Raw genomic sequence first — 16,591 nt, forward strand, 5'->3', positions numbered from 1 at the left:
CTTTACCGCCACCACCCTACTCGATTCTCACAGCCCCCCGCAAGGTGGGGACCATTCTCATCTCCATGTTTCCCATGGGAAAACCAAGGTGGTGCTGCCGGTGGGGGAGCCAAAGTTCAAATGGAAGACTGTCTGGCTCCAGAGGCCATGTTCTTAACCTTTGCATCAAAGTCATATAGCAGTGCATTCATTCATTCATTCATTCATTCATACATTCAACAGTTGTTTGTAACATGTCAGGTCCTGGGCCAGATTCTCATACCCTGTGACTCTTCGGTGAGTCCCTGAGCCCAGAAAATGGGTGTCTGTTGGAGAGTGGGGAGATGGAGCTCCGTCTGCACACCTGGCACTAAATGAAGTGCCAGCCAGTGACAGATCCAGGACTGGCGCCCCGGTCTCCCGAACCTGAGCTCTCTCTCCACCACCTCCTCAAACAAACACGCCCGGCAGTCCTGGAGCTTGCAGCCTGGCTCCTTGAACTAAAAGGCACATGCTCCATGCACAGAATTCTCTAGAAGAGGCAGGGGGTGACAGGGAGATTCTGTTGTCATGAGCTCTAGGATGACATGCGTTACAATGGCTCTCTGCCATCCCCCTAAAAATCCTCCAATGACTGTCACTGCCAACAGGACAAAAACCAAACTCCTTAGCATGGCGATGAGGCCTTTTCCGTCTCCCTAGCCCTGCCCCAAGGTGAACTGTAAGCTCCTGCCGCAGCAACCACACGCGACCCCAACCGCGGCCCACTTCCCTGCCTTGTGCTCCCTCCATCCTTTCCATCCTCTGCCTCCCCACCCCCGACCTCCTTCACTTGGTGAGCTCCCGGTCATCCTTAGTGTTGTCGTTTCCTCCGGGAAGCCCTGCCTCATCTCACAGCAGCTGGGGTACCCCTGCCCTGTGCTCCCTGAGAAAGTGCCAATCACCTGGACCCTGGCTGTCTGTCTACACGTGTGTCTCCCATAGCCCTGGGCACGTGGCGGGGGGCCTTCCTCTGACAGGCCTGCTGTTGAGTGATTAGGCTAGGGGGATCCCAGTCACCCGGAGGGGGCACAGAGACCTGAACATCTGGACGAACAAAATGGACTTACAGAGGGCAATCTAATTTTCCACATCATTACCAAACTTGAAAAAAATTACAATGGCTCCAAAAAGCACATAACGTTTGTGTGGCACTATCTGTGGTTTTGGGGATTATCGAAGCCCACAGTCCTCGCGGCAGGCGGGGCGGTGGGGAGCAGGCCCCCCGCGATATTGGTGGTCTGGGCGCCGTCTTATCACTGCACAAACGCCGGGCAACCCAACAGTCCCCGAGGCAGTTTGTCCCTAAGTTTACTCTGAGCTGACGCCACTGAATTGCTGTCAGGACCCAAGGCCACATCAGCCAGGTGTGGCCTCCAGCCCAGACATGGCCTGAACACTGAGACCCACCAGAAGCCAGGGGACAGCCCAGTGGAGTCTCGGGGGAGCTGGTGTCAGCTCTGGCCCTGAGCATGTGACCTCACCTCTCTAGGCCTCCGTTTCCTCCTCTGAAAAGTACGGGTCCTAACAGAGCCTGACAGATGGGCCCTTGAGAGGCTCAATATGTGTACGATGTTTATCAGTTCCCGGCACTTAGTAGGCCTAGCACACAGTAAGCACTCAATCAATGTGTTATTATTATTGAGGGACCTTAGACAAACTGATGGTGGACATCAGGAGTGTTCTTGTGGGGAGAAGAGTCCCCAAGGTGGCATCACTCTCTCTGTGGGGCTGCCTGGCCAGCTCACAGATGTCCAATGGGGGACATTTCAGGGCAGGAGATTTGGGATCCGCTGAGGGAAGCACTTGCTCACAGTCAGAGCTGCCTAGAGCACAGCTGTGTCCACTGAGAAGCAGTGACGGCCCACCACGGAGGGGCGTGAGCCGCAGCTGACTGGTCCACTGCTCCACTGGGTCGTGGCCAAACCCAGTCCTCCCCACCTGGGTCTTGTGGTCGTATCCAGAAGATTGCCCTGATCCTGGCCCCAGAAACAGCACCTCTCATAGGCCCTGTGAGATGCCCATGTCACCCTCCTGGCAAGGGCCGTGGTGAGGCCTAAGCCCATCACTCCAGGGACAGCCACAGGAAGGCTCCCCTCATCCCATTGCCCCGGGCCTTCCTCGGGGTCCCCACCCAACTGTGCCATCGGTCACTCACCCTTGGGAACTCCAGGAAGAGGATGTGGACTTCAAGGTTAGTGTTGGGGACCTGAGCCACACAGCCCTCAGAAACCTGGCTAGTGGCATATGTCACCTTGGGGTCCGCCGGCTGTAGGTCACAACGGATGGTTTCTGCAAGACCTGTCGAGAAAGCACAGCCGGAGAGATCAGGTAAGAATAGGTTGGTGACAATTACTCCCACTTTCTGAATGTCTCCCAGGTGCTTGGCACTGACTTAGGGATTTGCTGCATCTTCACAGTTACCCTACCAAGTGGATATCATTACATCCTTTCCACAGACGAAGAAACTGAGGATCAGAAAGGAAAAATCTCTTGCCTGAGATCATAGTGCTACTAGGTGTAGGGCTGACATATAAAATGCAGGACACCCAGTTAACTTTGAATAAGTAAAAAATGAATAGTTTTTTAAAGGATAAGTATATCCCAAATATTGCACGGGATATACTTATACTAAGTTTTTCTCCATTGTTTATCTGAAATTCAAATTCAACTGGGCATCCTATACTTTTATTTGCTGCATCATCTGGTGACCATAACTGTGTGACAGGGCCCACACGTGCGGGCCCCAAGCTTCCAGGCTGGTTCACTCCAGAGGAAGGCGAGAGCTGAGATCAGGAGTCAGAACTTCTCCTCTTGTGTCTCAAGGAGGCCAAGAAGAATGGGTCAAGGAGAGTTGAGTCTCCTGGCCCCAAGGGACAGAGTGAGCCAAAAGGGCGGCCCAGGTTGGGAAGGCGGCTGCCAGAGGAGGCCGCTGAGCTCGCCACCGGGCTGCCCGGAAACGCAGGTCCTGAGGGAAGGGAATGGAATTTCACCCCGACCCAACAGAGGAGGAAGAGGAAATGAGGCCCCTACACCTCGTCCTAAGGAATGTGCCGGGGCAGGGGCCTCCGGAGGAGGGAAGGAGCACAGAGAAGGGGAGACTGTTTGGAAGTTTGTGTCTCCATCTTGTCGCGCTCACTTCCTGTTTTCTTGGAGATCAAAGATGGGCGCGGAGGGACTGGCCGCACGTCCAGCCGACGCCAGCTCAGAGGAGGGGGCAGGGAGGCCTCTTCCGAATGGCAGGCTACTGGGCTGTCTTTTGCCCGACTCGCCTCCGTCCCCACCTTTCCACCGCCTGCTTGGCCTGAGGACCCCCAGAGGTCAAAGCAGGACACAAGATGGCCGCCGTTGGCCATGCAACATCATCCATCAGCAACAGCTTGGGAAGGATAAGTTCAGGAAGAGGACATGTGGCCACCATGGGGGCTGAGGCCTTGTAAGTCCTCACCCTGGCCTGGTCCTGTGGGCCAGGGGCTCCAGAGTGCCTGGGGAATGTGGCATTTTGGTCGAAAGCAAGGTCCCTGGAGCCAGGCCAACCTGGGCTGGAATCTCAGGCCCAACACGAGCTGTGTGGCTTTAGTGAGCAATTTCACCCCTTGGAGCTTCAGTCTCCTTGTCTGGAACAGGACAAGGACAGAACCCACGACCTGTAGAGGCTGTTGAGAGGACTGCCCGAGACGGTACACAGTAGTTCTTTTTGTCACAGTTATTTGATTGACTTCAGTCACTGGAGAGGCATTGATTGTCAAAGGTGGGGGTGGTGGTGACTGGTGTCTCTGGCCAGCGACTCCCTCACCCCAGGAGACTCAAGGGCTGGCACCATCTCCTGCTGTCCCACCCCTTTGTGACCCACCAACCCCTCGGAGCTTCCCACCCTCCCCCTGTCCCCATCAGTGAACACAGGCTTCTTGGCTGTTACCTAGTCTGCGCGCCTCCTATGCAGATGGGGAGAGTGAGGCCGGAGAGGCGGGAGGTGCCAGAGTCATACCACACATGGCTGACCAGGCTGGACCTCGTCCTCACCTCGCCCCACATGACCCGGGTCTGGCCTGCAGATTAGCGCAGCGCCTTCCTCCTTCCCTCCGGACTTTCCCTGCCCCCTCCTCAGACTTCCAGGAACCCCAGTTCCTCCCGGATCGCTGGGGCCGCCCGGCCGCCTCCTCCATGCCGTCAGCGGGAGAGGCCACAGGCCTGGCCATTATGTAATGATCAGATAACAGGCCAGGCTGGGAGATCAGATAAGAGGTCCATTTATTTTGGGGCCTTTTCGAATCCTGGCCGCCCCCACCCCGCAGACGAGAATGGGGAGACAGGAGGGAGTGTGACGCCCGGCCGTCTCCCGGAGCCGAGCCGGAGGCGGGCCCAGACAGAGCTGAAAACAATCCCCTGGCACCAAGGGAAACCGGGGCCTCCCGGGACCCAGTCAGGGGAGGCGCCGCTGGGGGCCTGGGTGACTGGTCGGAGTGAGAGACCCGGGAGCCACCTCCCACCTCTGCCCCCGTCCTCTTCCTCCCCATCCCACAAGCACAGAGCCACCTCGGGGCTTCCCAAACGGCCACCCCCAGCATCTCGGGAGGCCACAGAGGGTAACGGTCCAGAAAAGCAGCTCTGGAGCCAGACTGGCTTCAGTCAAATCCTAACTCTGTCTCTTAAACAGCAGGTCACCTTGAGCAAAAAAAAGCCTAACTTCTCAGAGCCTCAGTTTCCCCACTTGCAAAACAGCTTCCATTCTGCTTCCTGGGAGCCAGGTACAGTTTCGAGGCTTTCCATGAGTTCACTCATTTGATCGTCACAGCAGCCCTGCCAGGGGGGTACTGTTATTGTAACTATTTGACACGCGGGGAAACTGAAATTAGGGAGGTGCGAGAATTTGCCCAAGGTTACCCAGCTATTAAGTGGCAGGGGCTGTATCTGAACCCAGACAACTCAGCTCCAGTACCCAGCACCCACTTCGCAGGTTGTGTGTCAGCTTGGTGAGGTGGCCCGTGCAACGAGCCTGGTACCAAGAAAGTGTCCTAGACACACGAGCTGAAATAATTTCGTGATTCCAGGGCAGACCCTTTTGACAAGCGTCTTTTCTGCTCTCTCTCTTCTTCAGCCACCCAGCCACCCCTTTCTCCTTTTGGGGTCCACTGATAGTCTCACAGATTTCTCTCCTTCCAGCCCAAACACTCCCCACCAGGCCCGGCCACTAGCGAGGCCTCCAAACTCCTTCCTCCAGTCTTGCCATGGCTGCCCAGTGCCTGCAGGGTCAAGTCCACACTCCACAACCTGGAACGGAATTAAAAAGTGCAGGGATACTCTAGATGCCAAAGGTTCGGATCCTGATTCTGCCACCTTCCAGCTGCCTTTCCATGCCTCAGTGTTACTATCTGTAAAGTGGGGATGGTGATAATCCCAATACCCTCCTCATCGAGTTGGTGAGAACATTGGTAACACACACATGTTGGTACATGCATGGTGCTGAGCAGGCTCCTGATGTGTGAGGATTGCTCAGGAACTGGCACTGCTGTCACGATTATTTATGCCCGGTCAGTGGGGAGATGTGAGCTTTTCCTTCAAACTCCTTGCTCCTTGCCTCTACCATGCCCTTTCCCGGACCAATGGTCTTCCTTTATTTGGCCACTTGGTCAACTTCTACTCATCCTTCAAAACCCTGTTGTGAAAATCTCATCAGAACCCATCCGGTTGCGCTCTAGGTGAGAGGGTCACTGTAGGTGCAGGAAAGTGACCAAACGCCCGGGGTGAGAAGATCTGACAACAGGGAGCTCCTCATCATCTCCCCTAAGGCAGTACAGCACAGTGGTTAGGCCCAGCGCTCAGTCCCCAGCTGCTCACTCCTGGGCTGCGTCACTCGGGCAAATTCCTTCACCTGCCTGTGCCCCAGCCTCCTCGGCTGTAGAACAGGGGTGACAGGAGTGTCTGCTTCATCGGGCTTTGGGGAAGGTTAAGGCTGATAGTACAATGACGGGTGTAGAGCAGTGTCTGGCGTATAGTAAACACTAAATCAATGTCAGCCGTTATATTTGTCTCTTCTCCCTCACCCCTCTCACAGGTACTGAAGTCAGCTCGGCCCTGGATGAGGGTCCTCTTCAGCCTCCAGGGCTGATGCCCCAAAGCCAGGGCTGGAGCCAGGCAGGAGGACCCAGGGGACCCAGGAGCCTGGCTTTCCCAGCCGCCCACACCCAGGCTGCCGAACCTGCAGGGAAATGAAGCTGGGCTCAGCAGCAGACAGCCTGGGCTTGAAATCTGGACCTGTCACTTGTCCCGAGCCTTGATTTCCTCATCTGTAAACTGGGTACAGAGACAAAGAGCTGCCTAATGCTCTGGGGACACAGAAGCGGTGGCTCCCTCCGTCTTGCCCAGATCCCCCCTCAGGCCCTCAAGTGAGTAGACCAGGCCTGTCCTCAGAAGGCCCAGCACTGTCCCGTCTGTGACCACGAGAGAGGGTCTCTCTCTCCCTCTGGTCTTAGTGTCGCCATCCATCTGGCTGAGATGAGAGAGAATCCTAATGGTCGTGTCCCCCTGTCCCCAGGCACCCACCCTCTCCTGACTCACACAGCTCCTACTCCAACCTCTTTTTCTTCCTGGCAAATGGGAAGCTGCCCCAAATGAAGCCTCTAAGGGATGGATATTTGCGGTCTCTGTCCTATGTAGTTAGTCCTCTCTAAAGAGTCCAGACCCCCACACAGGTGGCTGGCGGCAGGGGGCTCCAAGTCACACCTCTGCCCCATGCTCCAGCAAACACTCACGGATGCATAGGAAACACTCTTTAATCCCAGCCGCCCAACATGGGCCCCAGACCCCACCACCCCACTGCTGGGACTCTATCCAAGTGAAATATTCCAAAATACAGGAAAAGGTACACGTATCAAAAATGTGCACGGAGGTGGTATTTATAACTAGACCCAAAGGGGAAACCACCTAAATATTCAACAATAGGGGATTCATTGTCAAACGATGGGATGACACATTTAAGGGAAAGAATATTCCAGAACCACAATGGGACAGTTATGGAGTCTACGTGACAACATAGAAACCTTCTGGGATGTAAGAAGGAGACACAAGACTCCCATGTGTTAATCCACCTGCATTAAAATTACCTTAAAAAGCTACGAAAATGAGTAAGCAATCCACCGGCATGCTAACAACGTCTGTATTCGTAAAGGAGTTTGGGAGCTAATTTTTTCTCCTCTTATCTATTTTCTCTGAGGAGCACGCTGAAGTGAATATATGGTTAATAGATTGCTTTTTAAAAGATCTCTAAATGTCTGTTCTTAAAAAAAAGATTCCAACATGCCAAAAAAGCGTGTCTTAGAAAGTAAAAATCCCCTAGAGAAACCCAGTGCTAGAACACAGTGACATCAGGATTCTCTCTGTGCACCTTGTGAGTTATTACTCCTCATTCTTACAGAAGGGGGATCCATGCTGTTTGGGTACCTAACAGGGTGTCCCAGACATCTGTCCCCAGCAGGGTAGATATAGATGTAGCTTTTCCTTGTTAATGGCTGCATGGTATTCCCCTGAGTAATAATTCATTTAATGGGGCCCAGGCCGATGGCCATTCTGGCGGTTTCCGGTTGCTGGGCTTTTGTTACAGGTACCTACAGACCATACATCTTTACAAGTTGCACAAATAATGCCATAGGGCTGACTTCTGAAGGGTGAGTTGTTACACAAGTTACGGTTTTGAGAGATTCTGCCAAGCTGTGTTCCCGGAAGGCTGGACCCCTTTGGGGCCCTGTTTCGGACCCATTTCACCCCCTCCAGCCTGAATGAGGGTGCCTGGTCACTCCCACCCCTGCCCCGGTGTGGAGATCTGGGTTCCACGCCCTGGCCCAGACCTCCATCTGCCCTCTACCGGCCTCAGTTTCCCCAACTGTATATGAGTTGGGCTGGATGGTGTGGAAAGGCCTTGAGCCCTGTGATGGCCAGGGTGCTGGGACCTGCTCGCAGGAGCAGACTGATAAATTTTCAGAAGTTTTTCCAACTGGCTATTAAACACAGCTATTATTAAAAATAAAATTTTAAGCTTCATTTAATTTAGCTTAATTTAATTATATATTTTTAAAAGGTAATAAATATCAAAACTCATTACTTCCTAATTATTTTACTCCATTTTACTATCATCTATGCTCTTGAGGTTATCTACGCCTTTCAGATCTGTGTGGTGGAAATGCCAGATAAAGGTGGACTGCCAGGCACAGCATCCCGGCTCTGGTGCTCCCTGCCACGCACAGCATCCCGGCTCCGAGTCTGGTGCTCCCCGCCACGCACAGCATCCCGGCTCCGAGTCTGGGCTCGGTAGCTTGAAGTCAGCCGGGTGGGAACATTCACACCACGGAAATTGGCAAACGCTCCCCCCTACCCTTGTTGTTGATTATCTGCCAGCACGCCCCTGCCTTTGATCCTATAAAACCAGGCCCTAGAGATCTGCATGGATCTTTCTCTGATGACCAAGAGGAAGAGAGCGTTATCAAGCTAGAAGTGTGGAGGAGGCAGGAGAAAGGCAGGGTAGCCTGGAGGCGCATGGTGGGGTTCAGGTAGGGCTTGTCTGAGCTGTGTGAACCTGGCAGGTCACAGCCTCCACTTCCTGTCCTGTAAAATGGGGTGATAATGGCAGCCATCTTGCAGAGTTATGGCCAGCTGTATGGAGAGGGGCTGCCACATCCCATGTAGTTAGGAGCAAGTGTTCTCGGAGCGACAGGCCTGGGGTCGAATCCCTGCGATGTCACTTAATGTCGGAGACCCAGTTCTTGTCCTTCAGTGAGGCTGTGGTAAGAGCCTTAGAGACCAAGGCTTAGGGACTTTAAAATGTATGTGTCGGGGGTGGGGGGGGTGGCCACTGCTGCTGCTGTTCCGGTTCTCGCCCCCCCCCCCCCCCGATCCTTTAGGGAGTTCCTAGATACGCCATGGGTGAGGGGTGTCCACAGGGCCATCCTGTGGCTTTAGGTGGATGAAAGGCAGGGTCCAGCGAGGCCCCAGCGAGTGGGATGAGGGTGAGGGTCCCCAGCTCCTCACGGCCCCTCAACTGGTCATTTCAGAAGGCAGCAGAGGACCCCAGGCTGAGGACCCCCAGACAGAACCCCGAGTCCAGGCCTGCACCCCCATTCCGTAGGCTTCCTGGGGAGCAGAGAAGAGAGCAGAGCCCGGGGAGAGCACTGTGTTCAAGAGGGATCTGGGAGCCGCTCCCGAGTCCCAGGAAGGTGAGGGTGGAGGAATTGAAAGCTAATCATAAAACAACAACAATAACATCACGGAAACAACTACCCTGCCTGAGGGCTCTCTCGACAGATGTCACCTCAATGCCTCACCACCGGCCTTCGCAACGCCCAAGGGGAGTTCTGTATCATCTCCGCTTCACTCAGAGGCCTGAAGGTTTTCCCCCAAGATCACACCATAAAGAAGTAATGCCGTGAGATTTGAACCCAGAGCCCTGGCCGAGACCATGGGCCCTCTTTCCCACACGTTCCTCAGATGGGAAACTCAAGGCCCAGAGAGGGCAGGAGACTCTGCCAGGGCTGCACAGCACTCTGGGACCTGGGTTTCCTGGGGAGAAACTGGACATAGTTGGGAGGCCAGAGGCCAGAGGACAGGTTTAAGGTAAATAGCTCATCCCTGTTTGCCTGAGACTTCTAGCGCTAAGTTCTCTGTCCTGACAAACCAGGAGGGTTGGTCACCCTGACATCCCCTTGGGCTGTCCTAAACCCCCAGGACAGTTCCACGGGGCATGAGATCAGGACACAGGGAAGAGGCCAGGAACACTTGGGGCCTGGTCTGTGCTCTGAGGGCCAAGTCTCCCCACCCGGGGTCCCTGGACACCTACTTGTGGGGCTGAGGCTGCAGACGGCCAGCAGCAGGGCAACGACCTGGGGGAGCGCGCCTCGGTCCATGGTGTCCACGCGGGGCTCTGTGCGCTGGGCCTTATCCGGTGTCCAGGGGCAGGGCCGCGGGCGGGCGCGGGGGCTGGCGTGGGCTCGCGCGAGGACCCAAGGGGAGCAGGCGGCCGGCGCGACGGCGTCCCTGCTCCAGCCTTCTGAGGTGGCGGCCGAGGGGTCAGGAGAAGTGGGCACGGGGGCGCAGGGCCAGGCGGGGGGCGCGGGCCAAGAGATGAGCCGGGAGCGCGCACGGGGCTCCTGGGGGCGGCAGCTGGGGCCCGGCCCGAGGATGCGGACGGAGGCTGGGGTATGACCGGCGGCAGCGGGGAGCTCCCGGCTCATCCAGCCAGGCCCAGAGAGGCAGGAAATGCGCTTCCTTAGAGAAGGGGCCGGGCCAGGCGGCCTGCCAGGCGGGGAGAGGAAGTGCCATGGGCTTTGTCACTGGGTGGGGGGCCCCGGGGCGGGGGGAGGCAGTGGGGTGGGAGGGCCCAGGCTCCAGGCTTGTCTCCCCATGCACCCCATCCTCCCATCCCACCCTCTCCAGGGCTGGCTGGTGGGATGCATCTGGCAGCCCCCAGGGGGCAGATGACAACAATCACCCTAACAGCCCACCAAAGGACCTTGCAGGGAGCAGGCCCTGGCCAAGGCTGTTCATGTGGGACTCACAGCCCTGTGAACTCAGTGTTCCCATTTTGCAGATAGGAAACAGAGGCCTGGTGAGGTCAGATGAGTGGCCCAAGGAGGTGGTGGCGTTGGGATTCTCGTCAGGCACCGAAGCCAGCTTACACAACACGACCCGAGCTGTCAGTCTGGGTTTTGCAGGAGGAGAAACTGAGGCCCAGGTTAAGGAAGCAACACTCCCAAATTGGCACAGGGTGGCAGCTTGGGCTGAGGCCTCAGGCCTAAGAGGACAGGGGACCTGCCCAGGGCCACACACTTTGTGCCTGCCCCTCCATGGGGACAAAATCCTTCAGGGACAAAAGGCAGCCCCAACGGAAAGGGGGACACACTCTAATGGCTTTTCTGAAGCCATTCACATGGTCCTGGGTTCAAAACCCTGCTCTGCTTGCTCTGAGCCGTGAGGCCCTCAGCCAATCCTCTCACCCTTCGTCACCCTGTTTGTAAAGTGGGCACATGGTGCCCTCCTCACCAGGCTGCTGTGAGATTTACAGGGGTCGGGGCACCACAGCGCTGAGTCCTGGGCCTGGCACACAGGAAGTGCTCCCCCGTCAGTGCTCCCTGAGCCTGGAAGACAATCCCAGAACCTGTCCCTTGTTCATTCTGCCAGCTATGTGCCGGCCATGGTGCAAGCGTCAGGCCCAAGGGAGCTCAGAGGAGGAATCCCGAGCTGTCTGGAGGAGGTGGCATTTAGGCCTGGCCTGTGAAAAACTAGGCGAGTTGGGGGGAAAGGGTAAAAAAGGGGGTGAGGAGGGCTTGTCGGGCATGGGGACCAGCTTGCGCAAAGGCACAGAAGCAGGAAGTGGTCGGACCACTGTGGGACAAGCAGGGGTGTGGTAGGGACAGGAAGCCCAGAGAGGCAGATGCTGGCTGGGGGGCCTCGAATGCCAGCCTCGGGGAGTCACGGAGGGTTCTGGAGCAGAAGGTGCCGGCAGAGCTGGGCTTTGAGAAGACAGATCTTGGTGTGTGCTGGCAGGACCCACAGCGGGGTGGGGCCAGCAGTCTGCCTCTTGTACTTGTCCTGGTCACAGATGGAGAAAGCGAGGCCCAGGGAGGGAGGAGAAGGTGGGAGCCCTGGGTGCCTCCGGAGGGGGCAGAGCAGGAGTGTGCTGTCTCTGCAGGAGCTGACAGGGGAGGGAAGGGCAGGTGTGGCTCCTGGGGTGGGGATTGGGGAAGGTTTGCTCGCCCAGCCCTGTGGCTGCCCAGCCACTTCCTGGCTGGGCATGGGCGCGGGGTCACGGGAGACCCATCCATGCCCGGCAAGCCGGGAAGGCTTTGATGGGGCGGAGGGGGCCACCCCAGGAGCGGCAGCTCCTCTGCCTTTTTCTGTAGGTGCAGAGATGGGGAGGTGGGCACCAGGAGGCAAAGGATGGCTTCAGTGGGGGACAGTGGGGCGGCTCTGAGGGCTCTCTAGGCCCCCAGACCAGTGTCTGTGCCCCAGGGACAGTTAATCCAGCCCCAGGGCCTGAGCTCTCCCAGTGCACCAGGCCCCACCCTAGGCGTTCACCTTATCAGCTCTGAATCCTTGCGGCCGCTCCTGGAGGCCGGGGCCGTCACCACTGCCAGAGGAGGACCCTGGGCTTCCTGAAAGTTGAGTGACCCCCAGCTGGAAAGTGGTGCCTCCGGGGCTGCCTGGCTCCAAGCGCACCTCCTTCCCTGCTGCCACCACCTGAGCTGACTATAGAGAGGACAGATGTCACGGGGGCTGTGGGTGTCACAGGGTGAGGCAGATTGTCGTCGGGAGTGGGTGTCGGGGCATCCGGGGCCATAACAGGGACCCCCGAAGAGGCTTTTCACAAACCTCCCTCCACGCTGCAGAACCCACCGCCACCCACGTTATAAACAAGGCCAATGGATTCTCTAGAAAGCAGGAAAGGCTGCACGTGGACACGAGGAAGAGCTTGTAGGAAACCTCCAGGGAGAAAAACCCTACAGACAGCCCCAGGAGGGCGGGGAGCCCTGACCCCAGAGACCAAGTGGAGGGAGGGAGAGACTGGGACCCCCAGGGGTGGAGAGGAGGCCATCCTGTGGCTCTCATAGCTCCCAGGGGCTGCCCACCACCCCCAACCCATGTGGCGTCGAGCTGTGTGAGTCTCTCCACTCCATCAGAAACCCCTCGAGGGCAGGGACTCTGATGCCCCTGCGCCAGCACATGGCTGGGACCCTTGGGCTCTTGAGATCTGTTTATTGAAAGCATGAAGTGCCCTGGAAGGTAAAGCAGGGGCTGGGGCCCTGAAACTGAGGCACACAGAAGTAGGTCTTGCTCCTGTTCCCCAGTGGAAGAAGCCAGTCCCTGGACTGGTTCACCTCCCCCCGGGAAGCTTGTTAGTCATGTGGTCTCACAGCCAGGGACAGACCTTGGGTTGGCTGTCTTCCGTTTGCCCCCCAAATGCACTCTCCATCCGGCTGAGGTATGAGGTATGTCTACCTCCTCCCACCGCCTCTCCCCTACACAGATCAGAGAGGAAGCAGGAGGAGGATTCTCTCCTCTGGCTCCTTTCCCGAAGGGTCCCTGCAAATTGGTGGCCTCCTTCCGCTACAGACCACGGCCCTGTCCGGACCCTCTCCACACAGCCCTTCAGGCCCAGGCTGGTCATGGCCCCCGCACCGTCCCCCGTGCTTTCCCCGCACCCTGCCCGCACCTGTGTAAACAGACCCTTCATTAAACTTTCCTCACATTATCCTCTGGGAGCGTGCCATCTGTTTCCTGCCGGGGCTCTGACTGATAGAGATGTTTTCAGGTGCCGCCTATCCACACGCCAAAGAGACATGTGGCCGATGGCCAGGCCCCTGTGCTGGACCCCACAGTGCGCAGGTGCGCAAACTCTGCTCCTGGCTGGCCTCGAGGGCCAGGGCTACAGGAAGGGATGGAGCACGTCTACCCTGGCCGCTGGCCACCGGAGGAATTTTAGGCGGCCCCCAGGGACCCCCCAGGCGGCTGTCCGTCTCCAGCGCAGGCCTGGAGCCAGCTGTTGAGAAGAGCAGGGCCAGACCCCCAGGGACAAGGGAGAAAGTGGGTGCAGAGGAAAGAGGGTGCTGGACTGGGAGTCAGGGAACCCAGGTTCTGCCCCTGGTGGCCTCAAGCAAGACCTTTGGATATTCTGGGCCTATTTCTTCTGGGCAATGGGAGGGCAGCCTGATGATCTGGAGGCTCTGGAAGCCCAGGACAAGGATCAGAATCACTCTGCCATTCAGATGCTCGCCCAGCCCTGGGCCAAGTGCCACCTCCCAGCCACCTTAACAGGCAAAGACTGTCATGTCCCCATTTTACAATAAAGGAAACTAAGGCTCAGCTGTGCACGACAACAGGGCCAGGGAGAAGCAGAGGCTAATTCAAATCTGCACCTGTCTTATCTCCCTTGGCTTCCAGAACATTCCGTCCTGGGTTTCCTCCCACCTCCCTGGTCGCCTTATCTGCCTCCTCCTGGTGCCTCCTCATCCCCCCGCACTTGGTCCCTGGGCCTGTTCCCTTCTCTGTTTACCCTCAGTCAATCCCAAGTCAGGTTTTCTCAAACCTTAGTGACCAGAACGTCATGCCCCAGCACAAACCCTGGGACTCAGGCTCAAAAAATTGAAACAAACATTTTGTGAACCCGTATATACTCTTGTGATGTGCATCCATCCTCTTTCATTTTCTCTCAAAGACGGATCACAAGCCACTCTGTTGATTTCATTACCCACCAATGGGTCTTGGCCGTAAAATAGAATGCCCTAGACCCTTGCTGCTCCAAGTGGGCTCCTCTCTCAGGCTGTACCCCAGACCTGCTGAATCAGAACCTGCATTTTATCAGATCTCAGGGCATTCTTGTGGACATTAAAATTTGAAAAGCACTGTTCTGGGTGCCCTTATCCAGACAAACAGCTTTAAATACCATCCATATACTGATGGCTCCCAGCTTCATATCTCCAGCCAGAACCCTCCCCCAGGCTCCAGACCCCTGGATGTCTAACAAGCATCTCAGACCTCACGCGTCCAAATTCGGGCTCTATTCGTTCTCTGCCAACTGCTCCTGCCTCAGTCTCTCCATCTCAGACTGTGACAGTGCCCTCCTCTCGTTGCTCAAGGCTTCGGGTTGACCGTGACTCTCTCTCACACCCCTCATCCGACCCACAAGCAAATCCCGGCAGCTGCTCCCCCAAATTCCCAGTGTTTGTGAGGTTCCCACCACTCCATAGCTACCACTCTGGTCCAAGCTGCCAGCACCTCCTGGAATACTGCAATCACCTCCTCATGGAGCTGCCTTGCTCCACCCATGCCCCCAGCCCGTTCTGCATCCGTAAAGGGAGGCTGTTAAGCTAAGTCAAGTTCCATCCCCCTCTGCTCAGTGCCCTTCACAGACAACTGCCTCACTCAGCATAAAAGCCAGGGCTCCTCAAAAATCCAGTGGGCGTCCCCCGTCCCCTCTCTAACCTCACCCTCTGCTCTTCTCCCCTTTGCTCACTCCGCTCCAGCGGCACCGGCCTCCTTGCTGTTCCTTGAATGTGCCAATCACATGCCCGCCTCAGGGCCTGTGCACTTGCTCTTCCCTCTCCCTGAAACTCTCCCCCCAGATAACCACAGGGCTTGCTCCTCATCCTTTAAGCGGCAGAGCAAATGTCATATGGTCAGTGAGGGCTTCCCTGACCATCACATTTAAAATAGCTCTCTCCCCACACCAGCAGTTGGCCCCGGGGCTCCCAGCGCCGTCCGACACTCTATGTATTGTTTATTTTGTCTGTCTCTCTCTCTCTAGAACAGAAGTCTCATGGGGCCAAAGCTTTGCCATGTTTGCTGCTGCATCTCCATCACTTAGACTAGTGCCTGGCCCGTGGTAGGCACTCACCCGATAAATGCTTACGGAATAAATGGATGGGCATAACCGCTGGGCTGCACAGCTCCAAGTTTCATAAGTCGTGATTCTGAGTCCCCAAGGGTGTGAGTCTTAGGGGCGTTCTGAGCCCAGGGACAGGGTCTCTGAAGAGGAGGAATGACTCCCCAAGGGTACAGCATGGTCACAAGGGTCAGTGGTGCCGGCAGACTGTTCTAGAAGAGTGAAGGCCCTCAAAGTCTCTCTCTCCCTCCCCGAGGAATGGTCCTGGTACCTGCCGCCTCCTGGGCGATGTTGGACCCCTTGATAAAGCCCCCTCCCCCAGGTCTGAAGAACCCATGAAGACCACCTCGGAGGCAGAAGGATTCCACTGGGCCAGGATTCTAGAACCTCTGAGGGTAAGGGCTCTGAGTTCATAGAGAGGGAAACTGAGGCCCAAGAAGGGGAGACACTCACCCAGCACCTCATGAATACTGCTGGTCAGCACAGGCAGGAGACCCTGCACCAGAACCCCAGGATGGGGGCAGAAACAGGACTGGCAGGCTAGGCCCTGGGCCCCTGCCCCGCTGTGTGACCTGGGGCAAGCCACACACCCTCTCTGAGTCTGCTTCCCGAGCTAGGAAGCCCTGCGCTCCACAGGCTGCGCATGTCCTGTAGAGCTCTGGCCCCCACCCTTTCAAAGCCCCCCCACCGTGGAGCCGCCAGGCCTTCCTGTTTACTCGAGGCCCCTCTCGCGGCTGGGAGGCGACAGCCTTGGCCTCCTCTGCTCCCTGCTTCCTTCCTCTCCCACTTCAGCGCCTCCGGCCAGGCCCTCAGGGCCCCCGAGGCCAAGACTTAGGGGCGCAGTCCAAGGGGTGCATCTGAGGCCACCCTTCCAGGGGGCCCACCCACAAGCTCTCCTCTCTGAAACCCTGAGGTCACAGAGGCTATACCCTCCTTCTGGCTGGTGAGAATGTTCTGGCACCTTGGGGCAAGCTGTTGCCTGGAGTGTCCCTGGAGATGTGAAGAGTGACAACACTGACTGTCTGGCATCCGACGCCACACCCAGCTCTCAGCCCACCGCGGGATGATGAGCACATCCTGACCCTAGAGATGTGCCCTCCCCCCCACCCCCTCCAGGCTCCCGCCTGCACAGCGCAGGTTCTCTCCGAGCTACCCAAAGTGTGGGCCGTGGACCAGCAGCTGGGGCCTCGCCACCCAGACCAGACC

General features: G+C 57.0%; 1 protein-coding gene across 3 annotated transcripts in view; it reads right to left on the reverse strand.

Annotated features, from left to right (window-relative positions):
* The window catches only part of ENG (endoglin), a 34,791-nt gene extending 18,812 nt beyond the window's left edge, over positions 1-15,979 (reverse strand). The window contains exons 1-6 of one of the 3 annotated variants that reach the window (XM_070251241.1): positions 15,839-15,979; positions 12,082-12,252; positions 11,047-11,141; positions 10,563-10,705; positions 9,845-10,299; positions 2,177-2,319 (exon numbers count right to left, since the gene is read on the reverse strand). In XM_070251241.1, the coding sequence (XP_070107342.1) occupies positions 2,177-2,319; positions 9,845-10,238 (537 nt within the window). In that variant the 5' untranslated portion in view covers positions 10,239-10,299; positions 10,563-10,705; positions 11,047-11,141; positions 12,082-12,252; positions 15,839-15,979. Of the gene's footprint in view, positions 1-2,176; positions 2,320-9,844; positions 10,706-11,046; positions 11,280-12,081; positions 12,253-15,838 lie in introns of those variants that run through there. The other 2 variants (XM_070251240.1, XM_003364144.5) reach the window with 2 other exon arrangements.
* Between the last annotated feature and the right edge of the window lie 612 nt (positions 15,980-16,591).

The sequence above is a fragment of the Equus caballus genome, chromosome 25 (assembly GCF_041296265.1).
Source record: "Equus caballus isolate H_3958 breed thoroughbred chromosome 25, TB-T2T, whole genome shotgun sequence".
NCBI lineage: Eukaryota > Metazoa > Chordata > Mammalia > Perissodactyla > Equidae > Equus > Equus caballus.